At 31.7% G+C, this 12,703-nt stretch overlaps 1 protein-coding gene across 2 annotated transcripts in view; it reads left to right on the forward strand.

Annotated features, from left to right (window-relative positions):
• Positions 1–12,703, forward strand: part of LOC106470025 (mothers against decapentaplegic homolog 5-like) — a 24,343-nt gene that overhangs the window by 5,600 nt on the left and 6,040 nt on the right. For both annotated transcript variants that reach the window (XM_022399421.1, XM_022399417.1), the window contains exons 3-5: positions 7,466–7,637; positions 8,803–9,039; positions 11,302–11,394. In XM_022399421.1, coding sequence (XP_022255129.1) covers positions 7,466–7,637; positions 8,803–9,039; positions 11,302–11,394 — 502 coding nt within the window. The remainder of the gene's footprint in view (positions 1–7,465; positions 7,638–8,802; positions 9,040–11,301; positions 11,395–12,703) is intronic.

Consider the following 12,703-nt stretch of genomic DNA (forward strand, 5'->3'; position numbering starts at 1 on the left):
GCTGTGGCATCTCCCCTATGTTGAAGTTTCCAGCATTGAGCTCTCTTGTGCCCAGGTTTATTACAGTGCTTGAATCCAGATGACTGTACCAACCTTGGCACCTCTGTGCTGGACTTAACGTAGGATTCAAGTTCGAGAGCTCTGGCCATTGCATCCTGCATGGTAGAGGGGTGTGCTTGCTTCACTTGTATCTTAGTTGTGGACTGTCCAAGGCATCTACGAACTGATCCCTCAGCAACAACTTGAGGAGATCGGGTGGTGCAGTTGGGTAGGCCTTGTGTGCCATGCTTTCCAAGTCCTGTGCCAGCTCTTGCAGGCTCTCCCCTTTAGCACGGACTCTCGTCCTAAACCTAGCCCTGTAGACTTCTGACTGATGTTGGGTTCCATACCTGAGTTCTAGAACCGCTACCAGTGCTCTATAGTTGTGTCTGTCATCTGCTGACAACTGTCCAAGTATTTCCAGTGGTGTCCCTTCAAGCTCGTTGCCAGATATACTGCTTTCTGCTCCTCTGTCCATCCATTCATCTCTGCCAGAAGCTCAAATTGTGCTCTATATGCTTCCCACGGTGCCTTTCCATCGAATTCCTGTGGCTTCCTTCATACTGGATCACTCCTATTACTAACATTCATATCTAGGATGTGACTTCTAACAGGACTGAAGATGTCTGCATTAGGGTTTAGCTGCGGGGTCTGGAAGGGGCTTGCCGTTGTCTGGGGCTGATTAAGTCGATGGTTAATGTATCCTCCTTGTGTAAAAGACAGTAGATCATCCTTTAATGTATCTAATTCACTTTTAAGTTTACTAATGTTTTCCATTTGTACTTCTTGCCACTGTTGTTGACTTTCCTATAGTTGCTGCTGACTTTCCTGCAACTGTTGGAGACTTTCTTCCTGTTCCAGTTGCCACAAACTTATAGCACTGAAGATGGTTCATAATGAAGTGTAAAATGAAGCTTCTAATGTAAAATATTATCATGTTACTAAGAGATTGCTTAAAAGCTGCAAAATGGCTAGAAAGAAGAAAAATGAATACCTTGAGAATGAAAAAAAGAAAATGGTGGAGATTGAGAAACAAAGAAAGAGAAAAGCTCTTTAATGCGAAACATGAAGTAAATGTGAAAAAAAATTAATCTGATGGATACAATCAAGAAATTAAACAAAAATGTTACAGATTTAGCTGCCAAACTAAGAAAAAGTTTGTATTTTGTTGGCTAAATCAAATGCTTATAGACTGAAGGCTGAGGAAAACAACAAGGAAGTAAAATAATTGAAGGAAAAAGCAGAAAACCTGGAAAAAAAATTAATCCCTAGAAAGTTAAATTATATTGTTTTTTATTAAAGTATTTTATTGATTTTTTTATTACATAATGTAAGAATTGTATATCAAACTTATATGTTACACAATGGAATGTTTGAGGAAATAAATACAGATTGGAAAGCTAAAGAAGTGATATGGAGGCTGTGAAACAGTGTTTGTTTATTACTTTTATTAAACAAAGGAAAATTTTGGTCAGGAAATTTAACATTAGGTCATGGGAGAAGTTCTGAAATTTAGTTTGAAATATTTTGTATGAATCCTAATTCGGCATTTTCCGTTTGTTGATTACTTATTTAACCTGCGAGGTTGAGGCAGAGACTACATTTCTACAATGTTTGCTGCATTGTTAAAAAGTTCCTTATTATTGAATTAAGTTAAAAAATCATCAAATACAGTGTGGAGTATTTTATGCTTTGAATAGTAGCTTAAAATCCCAATATATTTGGTGCAATTTGTAGATTCTGTAGTAATGTTCATTATCATTAGGTATTACTTTAGGATTATTTGTGCTGTTCTTGTTGCATATCTTCAAAGCATAGCTTCTGCAAGTGGAAAAATATTTTTAAAAAAATCAAAGTATAGGAATGGGTGGACCAAAAAGTGAGGAAACAAGGTAGGAATGGCATGGTGTAAAACCTTACAAAGGGGCATGTTCAACATGTTATGCTTATTATACAATGACTAAAGGTTTCTGTGAATTGAATTATTGGAGGCAATACATATATTGTAAAGTCTGTTTATATGACACCAGAAAAATTAGATATTCATTTGGACCATAACTTGAATGTTTTTTTTTTCATTACATTTTGTCCCTCCTTTTGCTATTGTATGAGAAAGAAACAGGATTTTGTAGATTAGCTATACAGATGGATTAGAATACAAAGATAAAAAATTCTAAGAGGTTTCTATGCATCAATGTCATGGATTGTTACTGTCTGTATAAAAGTAGAAGAATCACAGACACACTTTTGTATGTACCCAAAAGTTGTATAATATCATAAACCTTTTTTCATACAAAGTGACATGATCTTATGCATCATTCATTCATTTGTGTTGATATCCTGTGTATATCATCAGTATGGGTGTGCATCATAATATTATGCTACGTTTTAACTACATCATGAATGCAAACTTGATTTAATTTACAATATATATTATAAATTTCTTGCAAAAGAGCATAACTTGTCTTCTAGCCGAGGTAGTGAAGCTTCTCTCAAGGCTCACCCTACATTGGCATACTACTCATAGATTCCAGGTCTTGTCATTCAGTGCTGTAACTCGAGAAGACCACATCCCCTTCACTGTTTTATTTGATGACACATATTCAGTATATGGAGTGAGTGAGCAGATGTATGTATTTGAAAATGCCATCCCTGTTCAAGGTATTACGTGATGTACATCAGATAGCTCTTCTTTTGATGATGTTTAGTAGAGAAAATTACTAGAACTAGCATGTGGTCCCTCTTCACTTATAACTATGATAAGTCTGTTTGTTACAAGGCTAGAATCATTCAACAATGTTAGTGAGTCAGTAAGATTGAGATATTTGTGGTTTTGTGAATTTTCTTTATCTGCTCTGCTGACTTTCTCAAGTGGTTCTATGACTTGTAATTTTGTATGTGGTTTATTTATCACCTAAGGTTGTCTCTCAATTCTGAAGACTTATTATTTTGTTGTTAAAGGTCTATATGAGTAAATAGTTTGTATTGCATGTATTGTGTATTTGCCTCATTCCTACTATAAGTACTATGTACTTATGACAAGAATGTATTTGAAAAAAAAAATTAATGTACTCTGTTTTTTTTTGTACAATTAACCCTAACATGTGGTTGACAATCTTTAGACTCATTGGAGATTTGAATACTGTTTCTTTATTGTGCTTTTATTATGCTGTGTTTACATATAAATTAGGCTATATTGGACTTTCATTTGAAATTTTCAAAACTATATTTGATCCAAAAAATTTAAATAAAGGGATAATGAATCTACTTGCACCTCAGATTAACAGAACTGGCTGAATCTCTAAACAACAAGATCTGGTATATTGCTTTTCCACTTACAAAGTTATCAAATATAAAAAAAAAGGCTGTTATAATACCTTTCTTTTATGTGATTTTATTTTCTTTAATTTATCTATAGCAGCTCATCTGAAATGACATTGGTAACAAACCAGTATTTGAAAATATATTTTAGATGTACTAGTTAATTCCTTGACAATAATAAAGTGTTACTTTATTAAGGTTTAAGTTAACATTGTAAGTTTTGTAGTAATTTGGCTAATCCAGTTTGGAAATTTATGACCAAACTTGAGTATCTGGTTGTCAAATCAAATGATGGACAAAATTATGAATGCTGTGTAAATAGAGTAACAGCCAATATGCCAAAAGTGCTCTAAATTTTGAAATACTCCTACTTATGGTATAACATAATAAAATTAATATGATATTGTAGCCTGATGTCTGCTGATTCCAAAAAGTGTCTTTGAAGCTGCTGTCTCCCCTTGTCAGTATACTTTTTAGTCGTTTTTGAGTAATTATATAGCATAAAAACCCAACTTCTATAATTTGGTTATGAGTCTAGCTTACTTTTAACCTTACATAAATGTTAGATGTATCAGGATATTTTTTTGTAATTGGCCCATATTCCAGGACATCACAAATCAAAGAGAAATTCCATCTACATCATAAATAGGAGCTTCCAAAAGAGAATGCCCCATACAGCCTCTGATATAACTGTAAATTTTTTGTATCAATTCTTCTCCCATTGTTCTAGTACCAATGGAATTTTTTTAATGTCTCTCTTCCACACTGGGAATTGGTACAGGAGTACCTTAGAAACATTTTGAACCCTACTGCAGGACAGGGATCCATATTTTTTCTGTATTTTTTATCCAATACTACCCCCATAACTTATGTAGTATTTAAATATCATCCATATATCAGAATGTTGTATATATTTTTAGAAGTGCATATTTATAATTATACCATACTGCAATGAATACATCAGTAGACCTCTTAGTATACAAGTACTAAATGAATATTTACCATTCTTGGGGTGATTATTGACCCAGTGCTCTAATGTCAACTTTATGTAGACTTACAAAATACTACACATAAATAGTTTATGTGTGATTCTGAAATTCAATCATCAGTTTAGTTCCTTCAGAATAAATTATTATAAATATATAATTAATTTATTTTAACAAACAGAATAGGATATAACTAGGTAGCTGAAACTTTTATAGGATTGCTGTTCATGCAGATGTTATCAATGAACTCATGTAAGTACACTAACTTTCAACACCTTGTCATTAGTCACAGGTTAGTATCACAGCAAAATCTTTAATAAATTAAAAGTATGACCAGTATTAAAACACCTTACCAATAAGAACAACTATTTTCCAAAATAGGGACTGTCATTCCATAAAACATTTGACTATTGTCATTCAGTATTGCCACTAGCAAATCAGTCAGGCACATTGTGACCAAACTTTACCTCAACCAGTATAAACACAGATAATCACCAAAGATGTAGATTTCAATATTATAATAATTGGCATGTAAACACCAGTTTGACTATATTTTATTGTTAAGTACAGGAACGTTTAATTGTAAACAGTATCATGAAAATATTTATCTCGGCTATTAGTCTAAGAACAAAAAGACTAACACGATCTGCTCAAATTTCAGGAGTTATAGTCTTTCTATGTTTTATACCTATCCAAAAGAAAAAAAAAACTAACATTACCATAATATTTTTGATTTATATGCAGTCATTAACAAGTATGGTAGTATATCATAAATATCAGGTGCGGTAGATAAGGTACTGATCACATGATGAACACTATAAAGACTAGCACAATCAAGGCCTAATGCACAATTACATTAATGCTTAGGGTTTAAAATGTACTGATATTTCTCACAGTTAACCTATTTCTCAGAGAAGTTTTAATAAGGCTACTTTGGTGAATTCACTGTATTTATTCGATTGTAAAATATGTACATTTGTAGTTATTGGCGAGCTTGTGTGACCAAATAATCCTTGCTTCAATCATTGTAGTGAATTATTTCTTAAAATCTTTTATTTCTTGAGTTTGCCAACTTAAGTTGTTGAGTAGTTAAATGAATTTTCTTCTTCTTAACTATTGTCTTAGCTAAGATCATGTGTTTTGTTAACAAAATTTGGTATGCATCTTTAAATATACACAAAACTATTTAAAATAGAAATAATTTGCTGTTGCCTAATACCATTCAGTAATTTTCAACAAATAATATTGTTATTCAATTCTAACATAATATTATCCTACAGTATCAGTTATGATAAATAAATAGATGTCTAAGCAATAGTTTTTAAAGAAAGTCATTATATAGGAACAATCCCAGAATGATCGAGCACAAAGAATGGTTATTTTTCCTTTCTTTTATCAGTTAGTTGATTAAGATATCATAACTAGAATATTATTTTCTATTCATTTCATAATGGGAACTACAAATTTATTAAATTGCTTTTCTTTTCTAGGACTTTGATTTCATAAAATTGTCCTTTTTTTATTTCTTTGGGATTTCTAACTTTGTTAAGAGCCACATCTGGTAGTTTTATTTCCCAGTTGTTCTTGATAAGATGTGATAGAATTGTTTCTAGTTATTGCTAATTGATGTGTGTTTCATCTTTCTCATACAGTTTGACATTTTTAGCCAGTTTCTATTGTACCTGCTTCTTTGGAATTTGGTCTGGCATGGCCAGGTTGTTAGGGTGCTCGACTTGCAGTCTGCGGGTTCAAATCCCCGTCACACCAAACATACTCACCCTTTCAGCCTTGGGGGCATTATAATGTGACAGTCAATCCCACTATTCATCGGTAAAAGAGTAGCCCAAGAGTTGGTGGTGGGTGGTGATGACTAGCTGCCTTCCCTCTAGTCTTACACTGCTAACTTAGGGACGGCTAGCGCAGATAGCCCTCGTGTAGCTTTGCGTGAAATTCATAACAAAAACAAATCTTTGGAATTTGCATAATATTCACTATATAATATAGTGCAGCTTTATAAATTATACTTTTGTATTAGGCAGGTAAACCTCTGTTAAATTATCTATACTTTTATACTCATAGCTTTTATTGTAAATGTCATTTGAATAAATGTTAAAGAAAGAAGCTGAAAGAGGTAGAAGAGATTAAGTGTTAAAAAACAATGTGCTAAATGCATTGCACAATGCTTATGATATAGCACTCAATGAACACTGTTTAACCATAAAATTACCAATTAGTTGTATACAGTCCACTACCAGTGGGGTCTACATATTGTGTCATGTTGATTAATTTATGTTTTTGCCTCTCACAACTTCCAGTGTAAAGAACATAAATTTCTCTGTGGAAACTATATAGAAAAAAGAAATCCAAGCAGGATTTAGTGGAATAAATTGCAATCTTCTTAGTATTTGTTTACGTGTTTGTTTTGTAACTCACATGTTATAAGGGATCTTGTAACCATTGAAGTCATGAATCCTCATAAACTTTGGTGCATAAATAAATTAGAAAGAAAATTGTTTTGAAATATGATGGGATCCATATGAAACCCATCAGTAATTATATGGTTAAATAATCATTTGATAATTTTTCTCATGATATATGTTTTTTCATATATTGCAATATTGTTCAAAAACATTTCCATATTAATGAATTTTTAGGAGTTAGAAAGAATTAACAATTTTTATGCATTTTTCAGGATCACTTCCACAAGTTTTCTTGTTTATAAACCTGTGTTCACAGTATTAAAGTAATTAATTAAATCTGTTTATTTTAATAGAATTAATACACTCAGATGTACTATATGGTTATCTTTCTAGTGGTTCATTGTTGTTCATTTGAATCACAGGTTTCAAAGCTTGTGCAAAATAATGAAATAGCTCAGGGTAAAGATTTTTGTGTCAATACAAAATATCAGTGCAATTCAAATAAGTGTATTGCCAAAGTAAAAACTTCAAAACTTGAACTGCCATCAGAATAATAACAAAATTTTAGAGAACTTTTAACAATGAAAATGTTTTAATAAAAAACATTTTTCAGACTCTTAAGTTAATTCCAGATTAATTAAATTTTAAAACACAGAAATTACAATTTTAAGAAAACCAGAATTTTTATGTCTGATTTAGGTGTCTCATAGAAAAGGGCTACCTCATGTTATCTACTGTAGAGTATGGCGTTGGCCAGATCTTCAGAGCCATCATGAATTAAAACCTTTAGAATTATGTGAATTTCCTTTCTCTGCCAAACAGAAAGATGTTTGCATCAATCCATATCATTACAAGAGAATAGAAAGTCCTGGTAAGACTTTATACACAAATAAGTATTATTTTTACTAATTATTACTCTACAGGTAAGCTCTAATTTAATGATTATATTGAGTCATTTTGGTTAATAGTACAACAAAAATTTAGTTAAAACGTACCAGTTTAGCTGCTGTGGTATCCAATTTAGTTGACATTACTTTAACATACCTATGCAGCATAAACTGTAATTATATTAGGCTAATAGTACAGTATGTAACATTTTGCCTGGCTGCAAGAATTAATCAATTTTTTCATAACTTGTCAGAAATGTGTTAGTAGTTAAAGATGACTGAAAACACAGTTTACTCCCAATTGTAGAGCTACTTACACCCATTTTCATCCTATATAAACTGCACTAAAAATATAGATAATGAAATAATGAAGAAGAAACCAGGCTCAAGCTTATGCCATGTGATTAAATCCACAATATGATCAATAAGTCTGTGTATAAAAATGGTGAAATGAGATTTAATATATAGAAAAAGTATTCAGATTATCATTGCTTTGTCTCAATTAGGTTAATTTATAGTGTTTAAAATTTTATTTACTCACCACAATGAATCTATATTTATATAAATATCTGAATAATACATAGCATTACTGTTACTAACTTATTCTTCTGAATTATTCAGTGGAAAAGATGTTCCATATAATGAACTTTTTTCTCATCACCAAAATTTTGATAAAGAAGGCAAGAATCCTGGTCTGTCATCCAATTCACCTGTTGTCACAAAGTTGAAATGGTTTAGAATTAGTAATGAGGGGCTGAATTACCTGAAATTGGTCTAACTCAGTGTTTTGTTTTTGTCAATTTGATAAGTACAGATGAAATTAATTAGAAATTGAAATTTTAACATACAGTATATTGTTTCAGCATTTTTAAAAAGAAAATTATAATACCATATGTGTATAGTTAAACATAACCTTTAGAATTTTGAAACAAAGCTATGTACACGTTATGTGTTTTATTTTCAGCTTGAATTAAGTGATGTAAGGATGTATATCTAACTGCTGGTTAAACATTGATTGTTTTAAATTAATATTCACACTTTTGTTTTTTTTATTAAGTGCCTGTTTGTATATTTTTATGATAATTTTTATGCTTCATTTATATATTTTCTTTCAGTTGTTAATCCTTTTCTGAATTTCTCATCTTTTAGTTTTGCCACCTGTTTTAGTGCCTCGTCACAGTGAATTTCCTCCAGGACATCCTGTTATTAGTAACTTTCAACAAGTTCCTGAACCTTCTATGCCTCATAATGTCAGTTTCTCTCCTCAGGGGTTTCCATCCCCTCCTCCTACTATAAACAACTTCTCCGGGCCTGCAGTAACAGGTGCTTCATCCCCAGGATCACACATCAGTAGCTCAGCACCAAACAGTCCATTTGGACTTCCTGGTAGTTTGGTTGTTTTTTTATTAAATACAGTTTATTCTTTTTTTTAATTCCTTTAAGTTTGCATAAAACATATTTTTAACTAAATGGATAAAAATTGTGGACTGCTCATTGATACTCCAGTGGACAACTAAAAGACATGATGACGATTAGAATGCCTAACAGGATTATTAAACCTCATATATTCTGTCATATCAGGTCTCATTAGGTTTTTAATTTAAAAAATAAATTTCTTAGCTGTAATAAATAAAAAAATAGTAGTACTAGTGGTATATGATAATTTCATTGAAGAAAACAAATGATTATTGATAGACAATTTTTAAAGAGAAAATTACTTTTAACTGAATAGAACTAATATGCAGTAGATAGTGGTGCTGCAAGTTGCATAACAAAAGTTACACTGTGGTCTCATACATCAGTCTCACTGTGTCTTGCAGATTTAAAGTTATCAGACTTAAAAATATTTGAATTTATTTTCTAAGAACAAAAGAAGTGAAAAGTTGTGCTACTAAATATTTGAGTTTTGTTTTAGTTCTCTGTTATGTGATATGTATATGTAGCTATAATTTCTACATTAACTGTAGTTTCTCTGCAAGGCTGTCAGAACCATAGAATTTCTTTCTGTAAGAGCTAATTTGAAATATAACCATTTATCCAATACAAAATTATCCATGGTATTCATAACATTAAACATCACTTTTGTTTGCTGTACACTTCACATATTTTGCTGTCATAATCAGTTTCCTCCATCAGTCAAACCCTCATTTGCAGCATTAAAGACCTTGAATTATGCTTACCCACTTAAACTCAATCTTTGGGAGGCTATCTGGGTTTCTCTTCTAAATTCAGAAATGATACTTATCTCTCTACACCAGCAAGCCGGCCTTCCCCTGAAAAAATTTAAGCAGATTAATCACATATTATTTTTCAGCTTTGATATATAATAAACTCATTTTTTATCATTTAATAAAAAACAAATAAAACTTCTATAAACACTGTTACATTTGATTTGTTTTAATGACCATTATATTAAAAATTTAGATCAATTTCTGTTTTTTAATTTATTGGCCACCCTTAAAATTTTCTGCCCCCCACCCCCGAGTGGAAAAACTTGCTATGGTACTGTGTTCCAGATTTGGATGCTTTTGCCACTCTTCTCAATACACCACTTCCCCGTTTTTAGTATCCTGTTCCTCATCTTCTAGCTGGAGCAGTTGCTGTTCTCAGTCGGGATTGGTTGGGTTGGTACCTATATTCATATCCTCTTATTCATTTCCTCCCATATATTGTTGCCATACTTCAGACCACTCAGTGTAGTGTTCTGCTGGTGGCTCCGTATTGACTATTGACCGGCTCTTATAGAAGGCAGTATAAGCCAAGAAAGTTTTTTTCTGAGAAGAGGTAGTATCTATTGGAAATACATTTTCAGTTTAGGAAAATGTTAACATGTACAGTAGTGTTTTATAATGATATTAGCAATAAACTCATTCTGTTAATCCATTTTAACACCACAAAGGCTATTAACTACATATTACAAAGTAAAATATTATAGTTTTCTCGTTCTCACCTTTTATGTGAATAAAAAACAGTAACTTATGCTACAGTTTAATATTTGATATTAATATTTTTTTATGCTTGTTTTATATTACCAACACTATATCTAAGTCATGTATGTGGTTTTTTTTCAGGAAACCAAGTATTTTAAAAAATTCAACACTGTCACGAGCTAAATTAATATTGTAACATTTTATATTTTAATGCTAAAAAATTATATAATTTTATAGAATGGCATGTATCTTCTTCTTTGCATAGATAAGCATTTGGAAATAAATATTCAAATTGAATAAAATGTATCATTGTGACAAGATAGTTATGTTGGATTTTGTATGATGCTATTAATGGATAATGTAATAAGCTGAGATATGCTTCAGTAGAATCAGATTTGGGGATCATATTTCAACAAATATTACTTTACTGGCAAAACCATGGTTGTAATAAATGATGTAATGATGAAATGTACAATTGTCTTGTTTTTTCTCAATTCTGTAATTATGGAGATTCACCAAGTACTGACGGTTCAATGTATCAGTATTACTTTAGGTTGATATTACCCAAAATAGATAAATGAAAACTTAGGGGCTCTGAAGAAAAGTATGAAAGTTAGCTTTCAAGCCCAATGCTAGAGACCTAATATTATTATTCTGAGATTACTTTGTGTGTTAATGTGCTTCACTTTATTGATATTAAATTTGTTGAAATTTACAGCAGAAACTCCACCTCCAGCCTATAGCCCACATGATGACAGCCATCAAGGAAGTGAAAACAGTCAAGCAATGGATACCACCAGCATACCTTCTGGTATGTCTAATGTTAAAGCATTATTAGTATTCTTATGTCATATAATATCATTAAAGAAAATGCATGTCTAAGGATTGAATTAGTTGTAAGCTGGTTGTTTGATTTAATATTCAGATAAAATCCAGTTATATTTCATTAGAAAATGTATTTCCTTTAACCCTTTCATGAACAGTATATGTGTGTGTGTGTGTGTACTTTTGCAGGTATATTTGTATAAATTTAAAGTTTATCTATAATTAAAAGGAATACAACATTAAAATCTTACACAATAAATAGTTATTAAAAACAGGAACTTGCCCTAAAATGACTACATATGTTTCGCTGTCTAATGACACCATCTTCAGGAGTAATGCTAAAAACAAGGTTGTGACTTATATACCCACATAATCATTTACATACCAAAATGGCACCTAGACTTAAACTACCCAAAGTTTCAACACACCTGTCCAATACTTTATTATTTCTAGACCTGGAGCAACTTCCTTGTTTAATACGATGTCTTTTTTTTTTTTTTTTCCATTTCAATAGTTTCTGTGATATTTAATTCTATTTTAAATTCTATCTGTTTTATCAACTTAGTGTTATTCCAGTCTATAACATGAGATGTTTCCGCTAAATGTTCTGCTAATACCGATTCATATCAGCCATTAGGCCATTCACTCCCACTGTCATGGGAGTGAATGGCCTGACGGTTGATTTGTTAGAGTGAGATTAACAGTTTTCAGAGAGATAAGGAGAATAATTTGTCTCGTCAAAGAGTGTTCTAAATTAATTGTACCCTCCTGTGTAGACTTTGACAAAGGCAGACGATTTTTAGAAGTTCAGGATACAACTGTGGTAAGTCACATGACAATTTAAGTGAATTATACAAGGATACTATTGAGGTAAAAATAGTGAAAAATAGTTCAGCTTGTCAACTGAATTTTAAAGCAATTGAATTGGCCTAAGAGGACTTTTGACAATAAAAAGAGAACTATATAGTGTTTAAGATACAAATATGATCTCCATAGTGTAAAGTATTTTGTACTTACATTTAACTTGTTTTGAATACATATATTAGTTTAAAACAAAGTGGAGTGCGTGCTGTTCATTTATTGTGGAATTTATCACCACCAAGTCACAGACACTTACTGTAGAAGAATCCTGAGCCCAACACACCCATATATTTACATTGCTATATACTACTAAAAAGTAAGTTCCCAACAGTATTAAATGAGGAAGCTGGTCCAGGTCTAGAAATAATAAAGTACTGGACAGATTCGATGACGAGGAACCCCCTTTGAGACTAATAATGGTTGGAGACGGCTTG

Source organism: Limulus polyphemus, unplaced genomic scaffold (assembly GCF_000517525.1).
Source record: "Limulus polyphemus unplaced genomic scaffold, Limulus_polyphemus-2.1.2 Scaffold101, whole genome shotgun sequence".
Taxonomy (NCBI): Eukaryota; Metazoa; Arthropoda; class Merostomata; order Xiphosura; family Limulidae; genus Limulus; species Limulus polyphemus.